Below are 23028 nucleotides of genomic sequence, written 5' to 3' on the forward strand. Positions count from 1 at the left end.
CCACAGGCGAGTAAGACCTTCCAAAAATAGGAAGTCATTACCATCTGGTAATTAGCCAATTTGTGTGGTGGAGGCTTTTCTTTTTCTCATGGGATCACAGATTACCGAGTGATGAAGAGTAAACTTTGGGATTTATGGATTTTGTAACACTACCTTTTAGACCAGGCATGTCCAACTTGCGGCCCAGAACTGCAGGCAATGCGGCCCACTGCCCCCTGACAATTTTATTTTTTGCTGGGAAGGAAGGAAGTTGAGTCGGGGGCACGTCCACAGCGGCTTCCAACTAACTGTAGGCAGAGGCTGACTCGGAAGGGATCATCCTCAATTTGTGTTAAATTAGTGCTGGGGGGCTTCAGTGCAGGAAGGGCGCGGCGGTGTTTTATTACTTGTATACCTTAACTATAGTATATATTTTATATGTGGCCCGAGAAAATTTCTCTACACTCAATGTGGCCCAGAGAAGCCAAAATGTTGGACACCCATGTTTTAGATTATACTCACTTTACTAAAATTTATGCGCAACTTTATTTTTTGCTGAAGCGGAGTAAGCCTGCCTGTCTGGTATAGTCCTGCTGCTTGAGCATAAGGATCTGGAAGGACAAGTGATGCCTGGGATGAAGTACCAGAGGTGACTCTGCTGCCTAAGATCCTATGGAGGAATAACTTGCGGAGAGTATGTGAAGTATCAGAAGGGTCACTATAAAGGGCATTGCTACTTAAAACTGCTGCTGCTTCTGAAAAAGATAAAGGTTGCTGGGTTCAACTGGAAGCCCATCTTTGCCTGTACTAGGTCTATGGGTGGAGTCTGAGTCTGCAAGTCGGTAAAGCCTGGCATACACGGTAAGTTTTTTTTTTTTTTCTGCCCCAAGGACTGACCCCTTCCCTGCACCCCCCTGAACGCATTGGACAGTGCTTACAGCCATTGGCTAAGATCGTTGTTTGGAAGCCGGCTTTTCCAGTAAGCGCATTCAACAGAACTGTGGTGAGATTGGCTTCTGTTAAACAAGGACCTGTATGTCTGCCAGTATCTACTGTATCAGCAGATTTTGGCTGATATTCAACCTGTGTGTGTGGGGCTTTAGGGTGTTCTGAGTTCCCTACCCCTCTTTTTCATGTGTTGCTGGTGCCCAATTGTTGCACATATCCCACGTTTTAGCTTTAGACCAAAGGCTCAGCCCTGGATAAAGCTAGCCCACCCTGTCTTGGGGGGTACCCAACCTACCTCTAGAGGTCAGGGGCGTGCTACCCTTGTAATAAGGGTTGGGACTATTACTAATCTTTGCATAGATTACCAGGTAGCGAGGACAAGTAGTGCACTTCCACTAAGAGAAAAAGGTATTTTAATGCTGAATTCCAGGAATAGAGTGTTTTTGCATAGTTACATTTGGTTTGGGAGACTTCGCTCACCATGGGCCCCATTCAAGAACCCTTTGCATTTTTCTAAAAGAATGCAAAGCATTCCCTGATAGGAAGAGGTGGACATCGTGTCACCACCCCACATCTGTTTCAATACCTTCTATACATTTTGAAAAATGCAAGGCGTTCTGTGAATGGCTCCTGTGCCAAACGAGCAACCCCTGTGTTCACTATGCAGCATGACAGCTGCCATAAGACCTGGAGGACAATGGAGACAGCCATAGTATTGGTGACTACCACAGAGATCCCACAGGTATGGCATATGCATACATTGGTCCGACCAATGTAACTATGCAAAAAATCCATACCTGGAATTCAGCTATAATAGAAAAAAAAATGGTAAATAACATTTAAAGGGTTTCAAATAAATGTTGTGGCTCAAATAAATTAAATGGAAAAGCTGATTACAGGATATATATTGAAATATCAGGAAACGTCTTGCTTTTGTAGGGAATAAACTTGACACTATTAATGTATTATTTATTTCCAGTATATTTTCATCCCTTTCAGGAACAGTAGATATTTAGATAGTAAATAAAGCCATTTACAACAGAGATAATACATGTATGCTTTGGGTTTGCAAGAGATCAGGATGCTGCAAATATGGTTAGTTGAGGACACAGTCTCGAAAAAGCTAAAATAGACTTCTATATATGTGTAGGCTGGTAGTTTGGGCTTTGACTTTTACTTACAAAACTGATCACCATGAAACCAATAGCTGGAATCAAAGAGGCTGACCAACTGCGCTCTTGATTTAGCCATTGGAAAATTCTCCAATAAACCAAATGGTGTAGATAGCACAGTTTTGTGACAATTTACTACTCACCCATCTTCTGAGGATCTATCCCATCTAGAGGTCCAGCAAATGCAAAAGAAGCAATTGTCACAAGAGCTGAGACTTTAGAGGCTTTGTGGACACTAGCAAGATTTCTTGTAAGCTGCTCCAGGATGGCCTCTTTCCACATGGAACCTTCAAGGAGCAAAAAAGTATTATTGTTGCTAATAGAGCTAAAGGACAAATAGCACTGATCCAAGGGTGATGAATTTGGCATGTGGACTCCAGGTGATATGTGTTGTTCTGCTATATAAATTCTAAACAGATACCTGATATCCAAATGCTAATATATGATCAGCATATGATTGTAGGCAGGTGCAGTTAGCTACTTTGCCACTAGGTGGCTCTGTACCAGAATAATGTCTGGTGTCAATAGGTGCTAGGCCATTTTAGGTAGAGCCCTCCTGCAGTGATGTCAGAGGTAAGTCAGCACCCATATGAGTCAAACACACACAAACCAGCACACGTAGGCCCGGTACAGGGCAGGAGGAGTGGACTTTAGTCATTCTCTCCATTATGAAGGTGGGGGTCTCGCGGGATTGCAAAAGGCCTTTTAGGCCAGGACGAGAGATCCCTGTGTGAAGCTGCTTTCCTGGAGGGGAACCGAGCTTGGTTCATTACACCTAGGACTCCTATCAGCCATACTGTATATCACAGGTGTCAAACACAAGACCCGCGGGCCGAATCCTGCCCTCCAGGCCATTTCATGTGACCCTCGTACTTCTAGAGCTGCAGTAGAGCTCCAACCTTCCTTTGGGCCTACTCCAGACCCTGCACTTTCTGCTTCCCAGCTCTGCCCCAGCTTCTTCCCAGCAGCAACACAAGGTAAGGGGGTGCACTTTGTTGTAAGGGGGTTTGGGATACTCTGGACATCTATTATTACAGATACAACCGGCCCTTTGAGGGCAACCATAATGCTGATGCGCCCCTCCATGAAGTTGAGTTTGACACCCCTGCTGTATATTCTTATGCTGTGACTTGTATGGTGTTTTTTTTCTACAAATATCTATGATGAAAAATCTCAGTAAAGATATATATAAAAAAAAAGGAAAAAAAAAATAAGCATTTGATAAATAACTGCACAAATATTGTGCAATGTACAAATTTGGAACTGCGGCCCCATTTTATTCTCCATGGTCACTGCTTTTTGAAAATATATAATTGTTTAGAGGTCATTTCTATTAAAAATACAGATTTCCAAAAGTAAAGAAATTGCTCCCGCCCTCTCTGCCCCCAGAAGCCCCGCCCCCAGTGGGTTCCTCTGTCATGCAAGAGTACTGTATGAATCGTCTATTGTCAATTTCCTCCGCCCCCGTGAAGCCCCGCCCTGGGGAGCACGCTTCATTCCTGCACAGGTCCTCCGCCTCCGCCCCGTGAAGCCCCGCCCCAGGACTTGTCATTCCATGTGTGTATAGTGCTATGTGCCAGGTTCTCTGTCCTCATTGAAACTCCGCACCGGGACAATGACCTCTGTCTTGCCCAGGTCCTCCGCCCCCTGTTAAGCACCTCCCCCGGGAGACGCCCCCGTCCTGCACAGATCCTCCTCCCCCAGTAACAGTCCGATGTCATGCAGTGTATGTGCCGCGTTCTGCACAGGTCTTCCCCCGGGGTGCACAGTGTTTGTCGCCCAACATTTGGCTCGGGTCTCCCCCAGTCTCGGCGCTCCATGTCCGGCTCGGTAGAGTTGCGGGTGTCCCCGGAGCGCTGCCTGTTCGATGATCCTCTCCGGCTGGAGGTGATCGGGCTGATCCCCGGACAGGAGGTGACTCTCCGCACCGAGCTGACCGATGAAGGCGGGGAGCCGTTCACTTCCCTGGGCCGGTACCGAGCCGGGAGCGGAGGGGAGTTGGAGCTGAGCCGGAGCCCGGCACTGGAGGGCGGCACGTTCACCGGAGTAGAAGCGGAGGGGCCCCTGTGGGCTCTGGAGCCCCGGAATGGATTGAGGAGGATGGTGAAGAAGGAGGTGCTGAGCCCCCTGACTGTCCGCTTCTCCCTCCACCAGGAGCCGGCCGGAGCTGTGCTCAGCACTGCGGTCCAGGAGAGGAGCTTCCTGGGGGAAGGAGTCAGCAGGATCCCGGTGAGGGAGGGCGCCGTGCGGGCCACTCTCTTCATACCGCCCGGTGAGTGCACCCAGGACAGGGAAGGATCCGGGTGACATGGGGGGATCGGGGTCACTGGTTGTGACATGGGGGGATCGGGGTCACTGGTTGTGACATGGGGAGATCGGGGTCACTGGTTGTGACATGGGGAGATCGGGGTCACTGGGTGTGACATGGAGGATCGGGGTCACTGGGTGTGACATGGGGGGGATCGGGGTCACTGGGTGTGACATGGGGGGGATCGAGGTCACTGGTTGTGACATGGGGGGGATCGAGGTCACTGGTTGTGACATGGGGGGGATCGGGGTCACTGGGTGTGACATGGGGGGGATCGGGGTCACTGGGTGTGACATGGGGGGGATCGGGGTCACTGGGTGTGACATGGGGGGGATCGGGGTCACTGGGTGTGACATGGGGGGGGGGGGATCGGGGTCACTGGGTGTGACATGGGTGGGATCGGGGTCACTGGGTGTGACATGGGGGGGGGGATCGGGGTCACTGGGTGTGACATGGGGGGGGGGGATCGGGGTCACTGGGTGTGACATGGGGGGGGATCGGGGTCACTGGGTGTGACATGGGGGGGGATCGGGGTCACTAGGTGTAACATGAAGGAACATCGCTGGGTAAGACTTGGGATTGGGGTCACCGGGAATGACATGGAGGGAAATCAGGGTCACCAGGTATGTCATGGTAGGACATAGAGGTCACTTAAGATGGGACATACTAAAAGGAATGACAGAAAGGAATGCCCATAAACTTTAACATGGAGATGGAATGCCCATAGAGAATAATGGAACAAAATGGAATGCCCATAGACAATAATGGTAAAAAATATTTCAATTAGCGACAGAACCTTTAGACGTATCAAATAAATCTTTAACAAACATACTTTTCAATATCAGTGGCGATGTATAATATTCAGATTAGGTGGGATTCATATTGTATTTTATGGAATGACAAGGATGAATGACAGAAGGGAATGCCCATAGAGTATAACGGGACGCAAAATACAAACTCATTGCAGGCAAATCTGAGAGACACAGCAATTTCACTTTTGACCAAATGTTCCTCAGATAGAGGAGTAGATTGTAAAATTGAGATAATTTGGGATTATAGCTGTTTTCTATGGAATGACAGATAAATGACAGAAGGGAATGCCCATAGAGTATAATGGGAAGAATGATGTGACCTGGAGTCAAAACCATTCAATGTACCAAATAAATTCTTAGCAGACATTCACTCTACATTCAGTGGGAATGTTTATTATTAAGATGAAGTGGGATTAGCATTGCTTTCTATGGAATGACATAGGGGAACAACTGAAGGGAATGCCCATAGAGTATAATGGGAAGCAAAATATGGACTCATTTGCAGGCAAATCTGAGAAGCTCAGCGATTTCACCTTTCCCACAGGTTTTCCTCAAGTAGAGTAGCAAATAATAAAATTGAAATAATATTGGATTAATATTGTTTTCTATGGAATGACAAAAGGGAATGCCCATAGAGTATAATGGGAAGAAAAAAAACGAACTCATTTGTAGGCAAATCTGGGAAGCTCAGCAATTTCACCTTTCCCACAGGTGTCCCCCCCCCCATGTAGAGTAGCAGATCGTAAGATTGGGATTATTTGGGATTATAGCTGTTTTCTAAAGCCCCGTACACACGTACCGATGGTCGGCTTACAAATGTTCCTCTTTTCTCCCCGGGATGTCGGTGTCTGCTGAAAAGTGCAAAGACAGCACAAGGACAGCACAAGAATTTTGTCCGCCGACTGCAGAAGTGATGTCATGTAATGGTTAACTTTCCCTGTGTTTTCTATTTTCTGAGCATGCCCAGTCTTGCAAATCTGCGGTCTGTCGGCCGAATTGTGTACTGACAGGCGAACAATCGTCCGTTCTGGTGTCGGCATACAAATATTTTCATGTTTGCACGAAAGACTTTTGTCCGCGGATTGTGCGCAGACATCTGTCGGAGGCACCATACTAACACGCGTACAATCGGCAGATCCTTCGTCCACCGACGTTTGTATGCCGACGATCGGTACGTGTGTACGGGCCTTAAGGAATGATGTAAAATGAGAGGAAGGAATGCCCACAAAGTTTAAAAGGAAGTAAGGTGTGACCTGGAGTCAGAACCATTCAACATACCAAATAAATCATTGGCAGACGTATTTTCCACTTTCAGTGAAGATGTTTAATAATGAGATGAAGGTGGGATCATTATTATTTTCTATGTGATGACAAGGATGAATGACATAAGAAAATGCCCATAGAGTATAATGGGAAGCAAAATATGAACTCATTTGCAGGCAAATCTGAGAGACACAGCAATTTCACCTTTCCCACAGATGTTCCTCCGATAGAGGAGTAGATTGTAACATTGAGATCAATTGGGATTATAGATGTTTTCTATGGAATGACAGGAAAACTGCTACTCTACTTGAGAAATACCTGTGGGAAAGGTGAAATTGCTGTGCTTCTGAGATTTGCCTGCAAATTACCTCATTTTTTGCTTCCCATTATACTCTATGGGCATTCTCTGCTGTCATTCACCCTTTATATTTCAGAGAAAACAATGCTAATCCCACTTCACTTCAAATTAATCATAATCTCTGAACGTCTGCTAAAGATTGGTTTATGTCTAACGGTTTTGACTCCAGGTCACATCTTGCTTTCCATTATACTCAATGGGCATTCCATTCTATTATTTATCTGTCGTTCCATAGAAAACAGCTATAATCCCAAATAATTTTAACCTTACAAACTGCTACTCTACTTGAGAAATACCTGTGGGAAAGGTGAAATTGCTGAGCTTCTCTGATTTGCCTGCAAATGAGTTCATATTATGCTTCAATTATACTCTATGGGCATTCTCTTCTGTCATTCACCCTTTACATTCCATAGAAAACAATAGTAATCCCTCTTAATCTCCCTTTTGAACATCACCACTGAGTGTGGAGACTATATCTGCTAAAGATTGTCCTGATATGTCTAATAGTTCTGACTCCAGGTCACATCATTCTTCCCATTATACTCTATGGGCATTTCTTTCTATCATTTTTACGTCATTCTTTGGAAAACGGCTTAAATTCCAAATATTGTCAATTTTACAATCTGCTACTCTACTTGAGGAACACCTGTGGGAAAGGTGAAATTGCTGTGTCTCTCATATTTGCCTACAAATTAGTTTATATTTTGCTTCCCATTATACTCTATGGGCATTCCCTTCTGTCATTCACCCTTGTCATTCCATAGAAAGCAACGTTAATCCCAATTCATCTCAATATTAAACATCACCACTGAATGTTGAGAGTATGTCTGCTAAGAATTTATTTGGTACATTGAATGATTCTGACTCCAGGCCATATCTTGGTTCCCATTATACTCTATGGGCATTCACCTTTGTCATTCTATAGAAAACAATGATAATACCTTGTAATCTTCCTTTTGAACATGGCCACTCACTGTGGAGAGTATGTCTATGTCTGCTAAAGATTGGATTTGATATGTGTAATGGTTCTGACTCCAGGTGACAACTTGTTTCCCATTATACTCTATAGGCATTCCTTTCTATCATTTTTATGTCATTCCTTAGAAAACCGCTATAATCCCAAATAATGTCAATTTTACAATCGGCTACTCTACTTGAGGAACACCTTTGGTAAAGGTGAAATTGCTGAGCTTCTCAGATTTGCCTGAAAACAAGTTCATATTTTGCTTCCAAATTACACTCTATAGGCATTCCCTTCTGTCATTCACCCTTGTCGTTCCATAGAAAACAATAATAATCCCACTTCATGCCAATATTAATCATAATCTCTGAACGTGGAGTGAATGTCCACTAAAAATTGGTTTGATATGTCTAACGGTTTTGACTCCAGGTCACATCTTGCTTTCCATTATACTCAATGGGCATTCCATTCTATCGTTTATCTGTCATTCCATAGAAAACAGCTATAATCCCAAATAATTTCAACTTTACAATCTGCTACTCTACTTGGGGAACACCTGTGGGAAAGGTTAAATTGCGGCGCTTCTCAGATTTGCCTGTAAATTAGTTCATATTTTGTTTCCCATAATAGTCTATGGGCATTCCGTTTTGTCATTCACCTTTGTCATTCCATAGAAAGCAATTGCTAATCTCACTTCTTCTCAATATTAAACATCACCACTGAACGTGGAGTGAATGTCTGCTAAGGATTAATCTGATATATCCAATGGTTTTGACTCCAGGTCACATCATTCTTCCCATTATACTCTATGGGCATTCCCCTCTGTCATTTATCTGTCATTCCATAGAAAACAGCTATAATCACAAATGATCTCAATGTTACAATCTACTACTCTATCTGAGGAACATCTGTGGGAAAAGGTAAATTGCTATGTCTCTCAGATTTTTCTGCAAATTAGTTCATTTTTTGCTTCCCATTATACTCTATGGGCATTCTCTTCTGTCATTCACCCTTGTCATTCCATTAAAAACAATAATAATCCCATCTAATCCGAATATTATACATCGCCACTGATATTCAAAAGTATGTTTTGTTAAAGATTTATTTGATATGTCTAAAGGTTCTGTCGCTAATTGAAATATTTTTTACCATTATTGTCTATGGGCATTCCATTTTGTTCCATTATTCTCTATGGGCATTCCATCTCCATGTTAAAGTCTATGGGCATTCCTTTCTGTCATTCCTTTTAGGAATGACATATGGTAATCCGTATGGATTACAATTATGCGCTTGTGTCAAACTTACCCGACACAATCTTCACTCCCCCTAGGCAGACCAGCAGATCACAGAAAGGGAAATGACAACCTCGTCTGAAATCAACCTCACTATAGATGGGGACATCTAAATGAGCTTGCACCTACCTATCCAACATAACCTAAATAAGAGTGGAAAAAATATTATTAAATGAACTAATAAAAAATTCTAATACAATATTGAATACATTAAATGTATAAGTAAAGGAGTCCAAACTTCTTTCTTAAAAGTGATACATAAAATAAATAAGTTAAGTATATATAAAACAAGATAAATTGAATACCACCCAAACGTAAAACTGTGTCGCCTTATTTAAAGTCCCACGGGCAAAACTCTGTATTTTCGTATGCATAACAGGGATGGAGGTGCATGGTGGGAGACTGCAGATGTACTACAAGGGATGGTGAGAGACTGCAGACGTACTACAGGGGATGGTGAGAGACTGCAGACGTACTACAGGGGATGGTGAGAGACTGCAGACGTACTATAGGGGACGGTGAGAGACTGCAAACGTACTATAGGGGACGGTGAGAGACTGCAAACGTACTATAGGGGACGGTGAGAGACTGCAGACGTACTATAGGGGACGGTGAGAGACTGCAGACGTACTATAGGGGACGGTGAGAGACTGCAGACGTACTACAGGGGATGGTGAGAGACTGCAGACGTACTACAGGGGATGGTGAGAGACTGCAGACGTACTACAGGAGACAGTGAGAGAGTGCAGACGTACTACAGGGGATGGTGAGAGACTGCAAACGTACTACAGGGGACGGTGAGAGACTGCAGACGCTTTGCAGAAGACGGTGAGAGACTGCAGGCGTACTACAGGAGACAGAGACTGCTGACATATTACAGGAGACTGTGAGAGACTGCAGACGTACTACAGGAGATGGCGAGAGACTGCAGATGTGCCACAGGAGAAGGTTAGAGACTTCAGGCGTGCCGCAGGAGACGGTGAGAGACTTCAGGCGTGCCGCAGGAGAAGGTGAGAGACTGCAGGCGTGCCGCAGGAGAAGGTGAGAGACTGCAGGCGTGCCGCAGGAGACGGCGAGAGACTGCAGGCGCGCCGCAGGAGACGGCGAGAGACTGCAGGCGTGCCGCAGGAGAAGGCGAGAGACTGCAGGCGTGCCGCAGGAGAAGGCGAGAGACTGCAGGCGTGCCGCAGGAGAAGGCGAGAGACTGCAGGCGTGCCGCAGGAGAAGGCGAGAGACTGCAGGCGTGCCGCAGGAGACGGCGAGAGACTGCAGGCGCGCCGCTGGAGACGGTGAGAGACTGCAGGCGTGCCGCAGGAGAAGGCGAGAGACTGCAGGCGTGCCGCAGGAGAAGGCGAGAGACTGCAGGCGTGCCGCAGGAGAAGGCGAGAGACTGCAGGCGTGCCGCAGGAGAAGGCGAGAGACTGCAGGCGCGCCGCAGGAGACGGCGAGAGACTGCAGGCGCGCCGCTGGAGACGGTGAGAGACTGCAGGCGTGCCGCAGGAGAAGGCGAGAGACTGCAGGCGTGCCGCAGGAGAAGGCGAGAGACTGCAGGCGCGCCGCAGGAGACGGCGAGAGACTGCAGGCGCGCCGCAGGAGACGGCGAGAGACTGCAGGCGCGCCGCAGGAGACGGCGAGAGACTGCAGGCGCGCCGCAGGAGACGGCGAAAGACTGCAGGCGCGCCGCAGGAGACGGCGAGAGACTGCAGGCGTGCCGCAGGAGACGGTCAGACATTAATAGCAGATTTTGGTACCTATTATGTAAGCATAGAGAGGTTCTGTGACCATTACCAAAGTCTGTGCAGAAAAGGGAGCAAAACATCCTGCACCTTCATTCCCATGTAAGATCCTATTGAATATACTGTTTTTTTTTTTATCTTGTCAATGCCCTTCTCCTGTGCTGGAATATGTAGCGAGATGTACTGTACATCAAGGATGAACAAGAAAAGGTCCGAGTACACAGCAATTCAAAGACCATATGTCCTATCGATGCTGTAAAACATGACTGCAATTCCATACAGGGCATTGTTTTACAATTAGAATTGCTTTACAGTTACATTTGGCTAGTGCAGTGAAGAAGATCCATGTGCAGGAATAGTAATGTGTGTGAATTATGCCTGCAGGACCCGGACCATTTCCCGGAGTCATCGAAATTCAAGGGACAGGCGGAGGACTCCTGGAATACAAAGCTAGCCTATTAGCCAGTAGAGGGTTTGCCACAATGGCATTGGCGTACTACAACTATGAAGATCTCCCAAAGGACATGAAAGCTTTTCGATTGGAGTACTTTGAAGAAGCAATAAATTACATGCTGCAGCATCCAAAGGTGAGCGTCATTGTAGCAGGCATGGATGTGTAGTTAAAGGACCAGTTCTCCTTCTGAACGATTTACGTTACACCTGTATTTAGGGTGAAACATGTAACATGTTCCAGCTCCCTTCACCTCTTCCCCATGACAGCGGGTGTGGTTCTTATTTCTGCACCCACTATCACTTTTTGAAAAGAGTGTGGTTGTGTAGGGTCCACCCAAACAGCAATATCATGCATTCACAGTTTTAATGTAAATAAAGTACAAGTACCCTCTTCCACCGCGGCAGACTGGCTTGTAGTTTTAGGGGGCTGCGGGGATGCTGATGAGCGCTTTTGTAGTCTATTGACATGTCCTCTGGCTTTCAAACAGAAAGCCTATACAGAAGTATAGACTGGAGGACTTGTCAGGAGCTCACATTGCACCCGTAACGTACTGACTGAGGGTACAATGCTTTCCAATCTCCTGCTGGAAAAAATAAATAAATCCACTTTTTCCTGCATAAATATGTGCAGTTATTTTTTCTGCAAAGGTAAAATTCTCTTTTAAATCAGTGGTCAGCAACCTGTCAATCGCAATCTACCCGTCGATCGTGAGCGAGTGACGTGTAGATCGCATGGTGCCGACCCGCTGACAAGTGACCTTCTGCCAACGGCAGCCCTGTTTGCCGATGCAATGTCTGTACAGCGTGGCTGCACTTGCTCCTGTGGTCCTACCCGGCTGCATTGTCTCCAGTAGTCCACCTTCATATCCGGCCCACCCACTTAGTATATCATAATCAGGTACTCGGGATTGATGTGAGGCGAGGTAGACGTGCAATTTGTTTCAGTCCGAATATAAATTTGGACAACTCTTTGGTGATTCGGATGTATCAGAATCTCCGAAAAAAAAAAAAAAAAAAAAAGTAACATTTTGTTTTGCATATTCGTTTTCTAAAGAATTCCAAATTTTTCTGAACAATTAGAATTTGAACTTGTGGTGTGTCTACTCTTTTTTTACACTTTTTTGGTGAATGTACTCCATACTCATTCACAAAATGGGAGGTTCGAGATCTGGGCGGGGGCTCCAGATTCTGATAAGACCCCCCACCCCGTAAAACCACCACCAAGGGTTTTGAGGGCATGTGGCCTGATATGGTTCGGGGGGGGGGGGGGGTGAAGATTATCTCTCTCCCCCCTCTAATGGCCTAATGGTCTGCATGCTCAGATAAGGGTTTTGTATGGATTTTTTGGGGGGGGGGACCCCACGCCAAAATTATTTAAAAAGTAAATAACGTGGGGTTCCCCCCAAAATCCACCCCCCCCCAGTGAGGAAGCCCTCTGTCAGCTGATGTCATCCGTTGCTCTACTTCCTACTGACCTCTGTACACTGCCCTACAGCTCTACTTCCTACAGACCTCTGTACACTGCTCTACTTCCTACAGACCTCTGTACACTGCTCTACATCCTACAGACCTCTGTACACTGCTCTACATCCCACAGACCTCTGTACTAGGGCTGGGCGATAAAACGATACCGATATGTATCGCGATAGTCTCGTCATCGATAGCAATAAACAAAATTGAACGATAAAACGAAAAGTCCGCTCCGACGGGTTTAAGCTTTAAAAATGGCGCCGCCCGTCGCATACATGTCACCGCGCACGCGCCGCCGCCGCTCGGGAGAGGCCGGAAATAGCCGAAATTATACGAGCGGTGGCGGCGCGTGCGCAATGACGTGTTGGCGCCGGGCGGCGCCATTTTTAAAATGAAGGCGCCTCTGGCACAGGTAAGTGAAACAGCTTCACTACCTGCCATTATGCAGGGCTGCGGGCACACTACAAGGGATGCAGTGCTGCGGGCATGGTCTACCTGTACCATGCCCACAGCACTGCATCTCCTGTAGTATGCTCACAACCCCGGATCCTCTTGTACCATGCCAGTGCCCTGCATTCTCCTGCACCATGCCAGTGCCCTGCATTCTCCTGCACCATGCCAGTGCCCTGCATTCTCCTGCACCATGCCAGTCACCCTGCATTCTCCTGCACCATGCCAGTCACCCTGCATTCTCCTGCACCATGCCAGTCACCCTGCATTCTCCTGCACCATGCCAGTCACCCTGCATTCTCCTGCACCATGCCAGTCACCCTGCATTCTCCTGCACCATGCCAGTGCCCTGCATTCTCACCCTAGGGTCCTTATTTTAAATGGGTAATAAAAAATATCAATAATTATCGATATCGACCGATATGAAACACTGATATTGTGATACAGTTTTCAGCCATATCGCCCAGCCCTACTCTGTACACTGCTCTACATCCTACAGACCTCTGTACACTGCTCTACATCCTACAGACCTCTGTACACTGCTCTACATCCTACAGACCTCTGTACACTGCTCTACATCCTACAGACCTCTGTACACTGCTCTACATCCTACAGACCTCTGTACACTGCTCTACATCCTACAGACCTCTGTACACTGCTCTACATCCTACTGACCTCTGTACACTGCTCTACATCCTACAGACCTCTGTACACTGCTCTACATCCTACAGACCTCTGTACACTGCTCTACATTCTACTGACCTCTGTACACTGCTCTACATCCTACTGACCTCTGTACACTACCCTACAGCTCTACATCCTACTGACCTCTGTACACTGCTCTACATCCTACAGACCTCTGTACACTGCTCTACATCCTACAGACCTCTGTACACTGCTCTACATTCTACTGACCTCTGTACACTGCTCTAGATTCTACTGACCTCTGTACACTGCTCTACATCCTACAGACCTCTGTACACTGTTCTACATCCTACAGACCTCTGTACACTGTTCTACATCCTACAGACCTCTGTACACTGTTCTACATCCTACAGACCTCTGTACACTGCTCTACATCCTACAGACCTCAGTACACTGCTCTACATCCTACAGACCTCAGTACACTGCTCTACATCCTACAGACGTCTGTACACTGCTCTACATCCTACAGACGTCTGTACACTGCTCTACATCCTACAGACCTCTGTACACTGCTCTACATCCTACAGACCTCTGTACACTGCTCTACATCCTACAGACCTCTGTACACTGCTCTACATTCTACTGACCTCTGTACACTGCTCTACATTCTACTGACCTCTGTACACTGCTCTACATCCTACAGACCTCTGTACACTGCTCTACATCCTACAGACCTCTGTACACTGCTCTACATCCTACAGACCTCTGTACACTGTTCTACATCCTACAGACCTCTGTACACTGTTCTACATCCTTCAGACCTCTGTACACTGCTCTACATCCTTCAGACCTCTGTACACTGCTCTACATCCTACAGACCTCTGTACACTGCTCTACATCCTACAGACCTCTGTACACTGCTCTACATCCTACAGACCTCTGTACACTGCTCTACATCCTACAGACCTCTGTACACTGCTCTACATCCTACAGACCTCTGTACACTGCTCTACATCCTACAGACCTCTGTACACTGCTCTACATCCTACAGACCTCTGTACACTGCTCTACATCCTACAGACCTCTGTACACTGCTCTACATCCTACAGACCTCTGTACACTGCTCTACATCCTACAGACCTCTGTACACTGCTCTACATCCTACAGACCTCTGTACACTGCTCTACATCCTACAGACCTCTGTACACTGCTCTACATCCTACAGACCTCTGTACACTGTTCTACATCCTACAGACCTCTGTACACTGCTCTACATCCTACAGACGTCTGTACACTGCTCTACATCCTACAGACCTCTGTACACTGCTCTACATCCTACAGACCTCTGTACACTGCTCTACATTCTACTGACCTCTGTACACTGCTCTACATTCTACTGACCTCTGTACACTGCTCTACATCCTACAGACCTCTTTACACTGCTCTACATCCTACAGACCTCTGTACACTGCTCTACATCCTACAGACCTCTGTACACTGTTCTACATCCTACAGACCTCTGTACACTGTTCTACATCCTTCAGACCTCTGTACACTGCTCTACATCCTTCAGACCTCTGTACACTGCTCTACATCCTACAGACCTCTGTACACTGCTCTACATCCTACAGACCTCTGTACACTGTTCTACATTCTACTGACCTCTGTACACTGCTCTACATCCTACTGATCTCTGTACACTGCTCTACATTCTACTGACCTCTGTACACTGCTCTACGTACTACTTACACTGGCCAGAGTTGGCAAGGGTAAATCTTCAAATCTCAAAGGTTGCCTATCCCTGCTTTTAAATGTTTTTCACAAGGCTTTAAAAAATTGACTTAAGTTGCCCATAAATTATTTGTTTTTTTCGTCATTAAGACAGTAGCCTGAATGAAATAAAACAAGCAGATTCTTCCATCCTCACCAACTTCTGTTAAACAGGATTGGCCACACACTGGACAAAATTTGGCTAGTCCCTGCTGAACTGGCTGAATTGCAATCCAAGGCCACATTTACTTTTGGTTTAATTGAGTTGTAATTATGTCCCTAGAGATTTATGAAAAAAAAAAAACAGAAAGGTGAATATACTTTTTCTAGCTGTCCTAACCATGTTCTGTGAACCCCAATTTTTTAATGTATGCTGGTCACCAGACTTCAAACCAAGCTGGGTGGTTGTCCAGTCCTGATCTGGCCCCTAGTCTATGCACATGGATGATTAGCCAATCCTGATGTTGCCCCTAGTCCACCCACATAAGCACTTTCTATTTAGTCATGAGAGATCAGATTTGCTTTACAGAGAATCTGAAATGAGTTTCTGTCCCAGCCTTTCTAACACAATGACATTCTGGCTTGTGGTCAGCAGACAATTTCAACCTTTTTTGTTCATACTTTCCAGACTACAGCCTAACTGGGTTTATGGGAGAGCAGTAAAAGCTGTTTGTTAGGTTGTCATTGGATTTTTAATTTTTTTTTTTTCAATAACATTTTTTTATTAAAGATTTTAAAAAAGAGGATACAGACATGGTATGCATAGCTCACATTTTGCATTCCAAGCAAACATAAGTGTAGAATAATAAGCAATAACACGATTAAGTAAGTTACATGAACATCCAGAAAGATACACCAACATGGGCCATTAGTATTGTCAATGCAGAGTCGGTGGTCACATCTCGATATTGGAAGTGTGCTGACATATAAGGATCAAAAAGAAACTCAATTCAAGGAGTAGATCCTAAAGCGCTTGAAGACAAGCTATCCCATGATTTAAAAATAAAAGAAAACCAGAACAGAAGAGAGGAAAAGATAGGATGGTAAAGGGAAAGAAGTGCAACATTCCAGAACTCTAGCAGAGATCCAAAAACTGAGGTGTAAGCAGAGTTAAGCTGGCCATACAATATTCAATTTTCTTTAGATTTACCTTGTACTATTAAGTAAGAGGACCTGCCTGATTTGCATACAAATTAAAGCGGAGTTCTGTGTCCCCCCCCACTCAAAAATTAAGTCAGCAGCTATTTATACTGTACTTGCTGACTTTAATTATTAGGACACTTACCTGTCCTGGAATCCAGCGATGTTGGCACCGCAGCTGATGTTTCCATCCGCTGTCGGGTGCTGCTGCCGCCATTGCCGGGAAAGGGAACCCGGCAGTGAAGCCTTGCGGCTCCACAGCCGGTTCCCTACTGCACATGTGCAAAGCGCACTGTGCTCTCTTACTGGCAGCAATGGGAGGAACCGAACTGGTGACGTACCTCACCGTGGCGAGGTCCGATGGAAGTGGGCACAGGGTACCTGTTAAAAACAGGTACCCGCTGCCCCCCTCCCCCCAAAAGGTGCCAGATGTGGCACTTGAGGGGGGGGGGAGGAATCGTATAAGCGGAGGCATCACTTTTGGGTGGAATTCCACTTTAAAAGTGTTTAGGTTTGACCTCCTATTATATGGTTTTGGTAAACCTAAAGGAAAATTGAACAAGAAAATTGTATAATGTATTGCCAGCCTTAGAATGGGTCTATTCAGGGCAGGTCTTCTCTAAGATTTATGTATTTTTTTGGACCCTCCTCACTTTAAAGCGGACTGTCACCTGAACAAGAAAGTTCCCCTCATCTATTAGAAAATCTATTAGGAATTTTTTTTTTTTGGGGGGAGCGAGAGTACCTTTTTTGATTGTACCCACTCCCTCTTTCTTAGCTGGAAGTGATGTCACCATGGACCGCAGCTACAGTATGTATTATTGCTGGCCATTAAATATCACATGCTTGGGTAAAGTTCCATGTTTAATGGCTAGCTTATATTTCAGGTTTTTGAAAAAAAATTGACTGCTGGCCCAAAACTAAGCATGAGGCATTCCCCCACTTATTACCTGCCAGCATCAAATTACATGATGGCTGCAGAGAACGTGTCGGAAAGCATCTGTGCATTCGGTGCCGGGTGGCAGCCCTTATTGGAACATAATCCTGGCCCAGCTCTGTTCATGGGCTGGAGTGCAATAATGTCTTCATATACAGTATGTTCTCCTGCAGCCATCTTCTTTTTAATAAGGCCTATATATATATATATATATATATATATATATATATATATATATATATATATATATATATATATATAATTTGACATTTGCGAATATATGGTAAAAAATAAAAATAATAAATTTGGAACCCTCAGGCCTGGGGGGGGGGGGGGGGGCTATATGCTATTGGCAAATTTTGGGTGAGTATCCCATACTAAATAAACCAAGCATAAGCAAAAGGAAGAAATATGGCACAGGACACATCATTAGGCTCAAGCCCATCCAAATATGTAAAAATATATACATTTTATTAAAGGAGAAGTACAGCCGAAGCTTGTTTGGCTGTAACTTCTTCTGTTCATTGCAGGTGTGCAGTTTGTTCTGTTATTCTGTGACCTGTTTTTAACAGACAGCTGGCTGAAGTCTCAGAGTCGGTCTAGGCTGTGGAAAGATTGCAACATTATGGTCGGGATCTGCCCACAACCCTGGCCGGTCCTGGCTCAGCCTCTCAGTGAGCCGGAACAGAGCAGACAGAGTGGCTCTGAGGAAGAGGCATATGCCTCGAAACGCGTCAGACGTCATCCTAATGAGACTGTGGACACCTGTATGGACTACTTCTGATACTCAAGTTCATGAGTCTGATGTGATTGATTTTCACCTGCGTTTGTGAGTAGCCATTTTAATGTTTTAATAATAAAGCCTATATTGAGGATAATGCGCTAGGTCGGTGCGCCCTTTTTTTGTGTTTTTGTTTGCAGTATTGTTGGACTGCCCCAGTCCTTTAGGGCAGCAAGACCTTAGCCTTCCGAGACGCCATTTATAAAGTCCAGTTGGAAAAGCAGTTGGGGAAGCCTCGTTTTGTGAGCGCAGGAGAAAGGTGGTTCATTCACCCCATTTTGTTTAGAGCAGACAGAGGTAACTGACAGTCACCACCAGCTCTCTGCTCACGGAGCTCTGGGAACTGAGCAATCATCGGTGTTTAATTGCTCAGTTCCCTGCCTTAGAGCTAGCGGGGGACAGATGCAGCATCAGACCAATGCTTCATCCACCTACGCAAGTATGATTCTTGAAAAAAATAAATCCCATACTTCTCTTTTAAACATGTATTTTGTTTAAAAAAAATGCACACACCCAATTCCCACCTATTAAAAAACAAGAACGTTGTTCCTTGCTTACCTTAACCCTTCCAAGCACCTTATATTCAGACCCCTAATTACAACTATCAAGGCTCATGTAGAGTAAAGCAATCTATAAAAAAAGCCAAATCTATATTGTCCCGTTGTGCAACCATCTACCCCATTTACGCAATAAATAGTGGGAAATTAATACGTCCACACACAGGATGAACTGGATGGACTGTTGTCTTTATTTAACCTCAACTACTATGTAACTATATGTAGTGCACAATATAAGTCATTCACAGTCATAAGGGAACCGAGGTCCAATAGCAGGTGATTGTAGATAAATATCCGGTATAGCATAGTGATTAACCACTTTACCACCGGAGGATTTTGCTGTCTTATGTCCAGGCCACTTTTTGCGATTCGGCACTGTGCGACTTTAACGGACAATTGCGCGGTCGTGTGACGCCGTACCCAAACAAAATTTACGTCCTTTTTTTCCCACAAACAGAGCTTTCTTTTGGTGGTATTTGATCTTTACTTTTTGCACTATAAACAAAAAAACAGCGTAAATTTAGAAAAAATAACAATATTTTTCACATTTTTTTTATATGAAATTCCCCCCAAAAAAATGTAAAAATAAATTTTTTTTTTTTTTTAAATTTTTGGCCAATTTGTTTTCTGCTACCTATGTTTGGTAAAAAAAATCACAATAAGCGTATTTTTGATTGGTTTGCGCAAAAGTTATTGCGTTTACTAACTAAAGGAAAGATTTCTGTCATTTTTGGTGTTTTTTTTTAAACGAGTAATGGCGGCGATCTGCGATTTTTTTTTTTTTTTTTTTTTTTTTTTTTTTTGCGGTACTGCGACATTGCGGCGGACAGATCAGACCTTGACTGACATTTTTGACACTTTTGGGGGTACCAGTGACATTACTACAGTAATCAGTGCTATAAATATGCACTGTTACTGTTAAAATGACACTGGCAGGGAAGGGGTTAATTTTATTGGAGAGGGAGGGGTTAATGTATGCCTTGTGCTTACTAACGTGTGGGGGGAGGTGACTGAGTGACACAGGGACAGATCGCAAGTTCAGCTATGCTGAACCCTGCAATCTGTCACTGTCTGTCACTTAGGAGATCAAGCGGGCGGATCTCCAAACTCGAGTCCCCGACGATCGGGGAAGAGCAGCGGCGATCGCTGGCCCGACTCCCGCTGTGAATGAATATAGCGGAAGCGAGCCTCCGTTGGCGCGCGAGCGCCGCCCACGAAGGGAGGAGTCCAGCGACGTAGGTCTACGTCGCTGGACGATAACTAACCACTTTGCCGCAGTAAAGCTTGAGTGAGCGGTCGGCAAGTGGTTAAGCAGCCCATACATAAACATTTTTTTTGTTTTACCAGCGGGTGAACAAAAAAAAGGAGTCTATTGCCCCATCTACAGATTTGAGGTGGATAGGGGAATCTTCCCCTCCGTCAGAATACACTGATCAAGCAGAACTTTTCCAATAGGGCGGTTGTACAGAAGTCGATTGGTAGATCGACTTCTGTACATCCACCCCACCCATACATGGATTGAAATTGGTCTGGTCCCTGCTACACCAGCTGAATTTTGATCTATGTATAGCCTGCTTAAGCCATGCAATGCGATAGTTTATAGATAGCCTGGACAATACTCGGATGTGTTAATGAAACAACCATGCAATTGTTCACTAGTGTTTAGTCTGTTATAATAAGCTCATGCATTCAGCATAGCAAATGGGTATGAATGAGTTAAGACGAGCTTCAACTTTCACCCAGACATGCAGGGCTATATATGCTGGGTGGACAATCCAAAAAAAAGAAAAAGCTCTGTCTACTCAAATATCTTTTGCTTCAACCCACCCAATATTTCTCAATGTTGATCTGGCATAATTCAGTCCTATTTTCTCCATTGCAAGGTCTTGCGTTATATGTACTTGGAAGAAGGTGTTGTATTATTAGGCATCTAATCAAGTGTTTCTAAGTGCTGGCACACCATGCACAGTGATACAGACATACAGTGCATCCAGAAAGTATTCACGGCGCTTCACTTATTCCACATTTTGATATGTTACAGCCTTTAAAAATGGATTAAATTCATTATTTTCCTCAAAATTCTACAAACAATACTCCATAATGGCAGCGTGAAAGAAGTTTATTTTAAATCTTTGCAAATTTATTAAAATAAAAAAATTAAAAAAATCACATGTACATAAGTATTTACAGCCTTTGCTCAATACTTTGTTGAAGCACCTTTGGCATCAATTTACAGCCTCAAGTCTTTTGAGTATGATGCTACAAGCTTGGCACACATGTTTTTGGACGGTTTCTCCCATTCTTGTTTACAGGACCTCTCAAGCTCCATCAGGTTGGATGGGGAGCGTCGGTGTACAGCCATTTTCAGATCTCTCCAGAGATGTTTAATTGGGTTCAAGTCTGGGCTCTAGCTGGGCCACTCAAGGACATTCACAGAGTTGTCCCATAGCCACTCATTTGTTATCTTGGCTCTTGTCCTGTTGGAAAGTGAACCTTCGCCCCAGTCTGAGGTCCAGAGTGCTCTGGAGCAGGTTTTCATCAAGGATGTCTCTGTATATTCTTGCATTCATCTTTCCCCCGATCCTAACTAGTCTCCCAGTTCCTGCCGCTGACAAACATCCCCACAGCATGATGCTGCCACCACCATGCTTCACTGTAGGGATGGTATTGGTCAGGTGATGAGTGGTGCCTGGTTTCCCCCAGACATGATGCTAGACATTCGGGCCAAACAGTTTAATCTTTGTTTCATCAGACTGGAGAATTTTGTTTCTCATGGTCTGAGTCGAGTCCTTCAGTCACCTTTTGGCAAACTCCAGGCAGGCTGTTATGTGCCTTTTATTGAGGAGTGGTTTCTGTCTGACCACTCTGCCATACAGGCCTGATTAGAGGAGTGCTGCAGAGATGGTTGTTTTTCTGGAAGGTTCTCCTCTCTCCACAGAGAAACGCTGGAGCTCGGTCAGACTGACCATCGAATTCTTGATCACCTCCCTGACTAAGGCCCTTCTCCCCCAATTGCTCAGTTTGGCTGGGCGGCCTGCTATAGGAAGAGCCCTGGGGGTTCTAAACTTCTTCCATGTATTGATGATGGAGACCACTGTGCTCATTTGGATCTTCAATGCTGCAGATAATTTTTTGCACCCTTCCCCAGATCTGTGCCTCGATACAATCCTGTCTCTGAGGTCTACAGACAATTCCTTGGACTTCATGGCTTGGTTTGTGCTCTGACATGCTCTGTTAATTTTTTGGACCTTGTATAGACGGGTGTGTGCCTTTCCAAATAATGTCCAACCAACTGAATTTACTACAAATGGACTCCAATCAAGTTGTAGAAACATCTCAAGGATGATCAGTGTAAACAGGATGCACCTGAGCTTAATTTTGAGTGTCATGGCAAAGGCTGTGAATATTCATGTACATGTAATTTTTTTTTATTTAATAAATTTGCAAAGATTTCAAACAAACTTCTTTCATGTTGTCATTGTGGGGTATTGTTTGTACAAATTTGGGGAAAGTAATTTAATCAATTTTGGAATAAGGATGTAACATAACAAAATGTGGAAAAAGTGAAGTGCTGTGAATACTTTCTGGATGCACTGTAGGTTGACATAAAACAATTATTAGTAAGCATTTAGTTTGAAATCCGTGTGTCAGAACATCAAAGTAGATAGTCCAAACACACTGGGTTTACAATTTTTAATCCATCTATACTGCTCCATTTATGTTATCTGCTGAGGATCTCCTTCAATTAGATGCAAGGCAATTAGAGAAGCTGAACTTACATTTGTATTAACAGTCCCCTCCAGCACTATTGCTGGGTCCTTTAGATAATCATGATAGACCGCCAGCCTGCCTCAGCCATCACCCCACTAAGGACAATAAACATCAAATGCCAGAGTTTCTCCCAGCCTGTTATTGGTCAGCAACCACACGTCAATGGGCTTAGGGGCCGCTAATGCCGGCAGCATGTTTCGTCCATAATTAGACTTTGAGAAGGAG

At 44.9% G+C, this 23028-nt stretch overlaps 1 protein-coding gene across 1 annotated transcript in view; it reads left to right on the forward strand.

Moving 5' to 3' along the window:
* The first annotated feature begins 3860 nt into the window (after positions 1–3860).
* Positions 3861–23028, forward strand: part of LOC309569553 (acyl-coenzyme A thioesterase 1-like) — a 30809-nt gene continuing 11641 nt past the window's right edge. The window contains exons 1-2 of the mRNA XM_082275427.1: positions 3861–4371; positions 11214–11416. Of these exons, the coding sequence (XP_082131553.1) occupies positions 3918–4371; positions 11214–11416 (657 nt within the window). The 5' untranslated portion in view covers positions 3861–3917. The remainder of the gene's footprint in view (positions 4372–11213; positions 11417–23028) is intronic.

The sequence above is a fragment of the Pelophylax lessonae genome (genome assembly GCF_965119305.1).
Source record: "Pelophylax lessonae genome assembly, chromosome: 13".
Taxonomy (NCBI): Eukaryota; Metazoa; Chordata; class Amphibia; order Anura; family Ranidae; genus Pelophylax; species Pelophylax lessonae.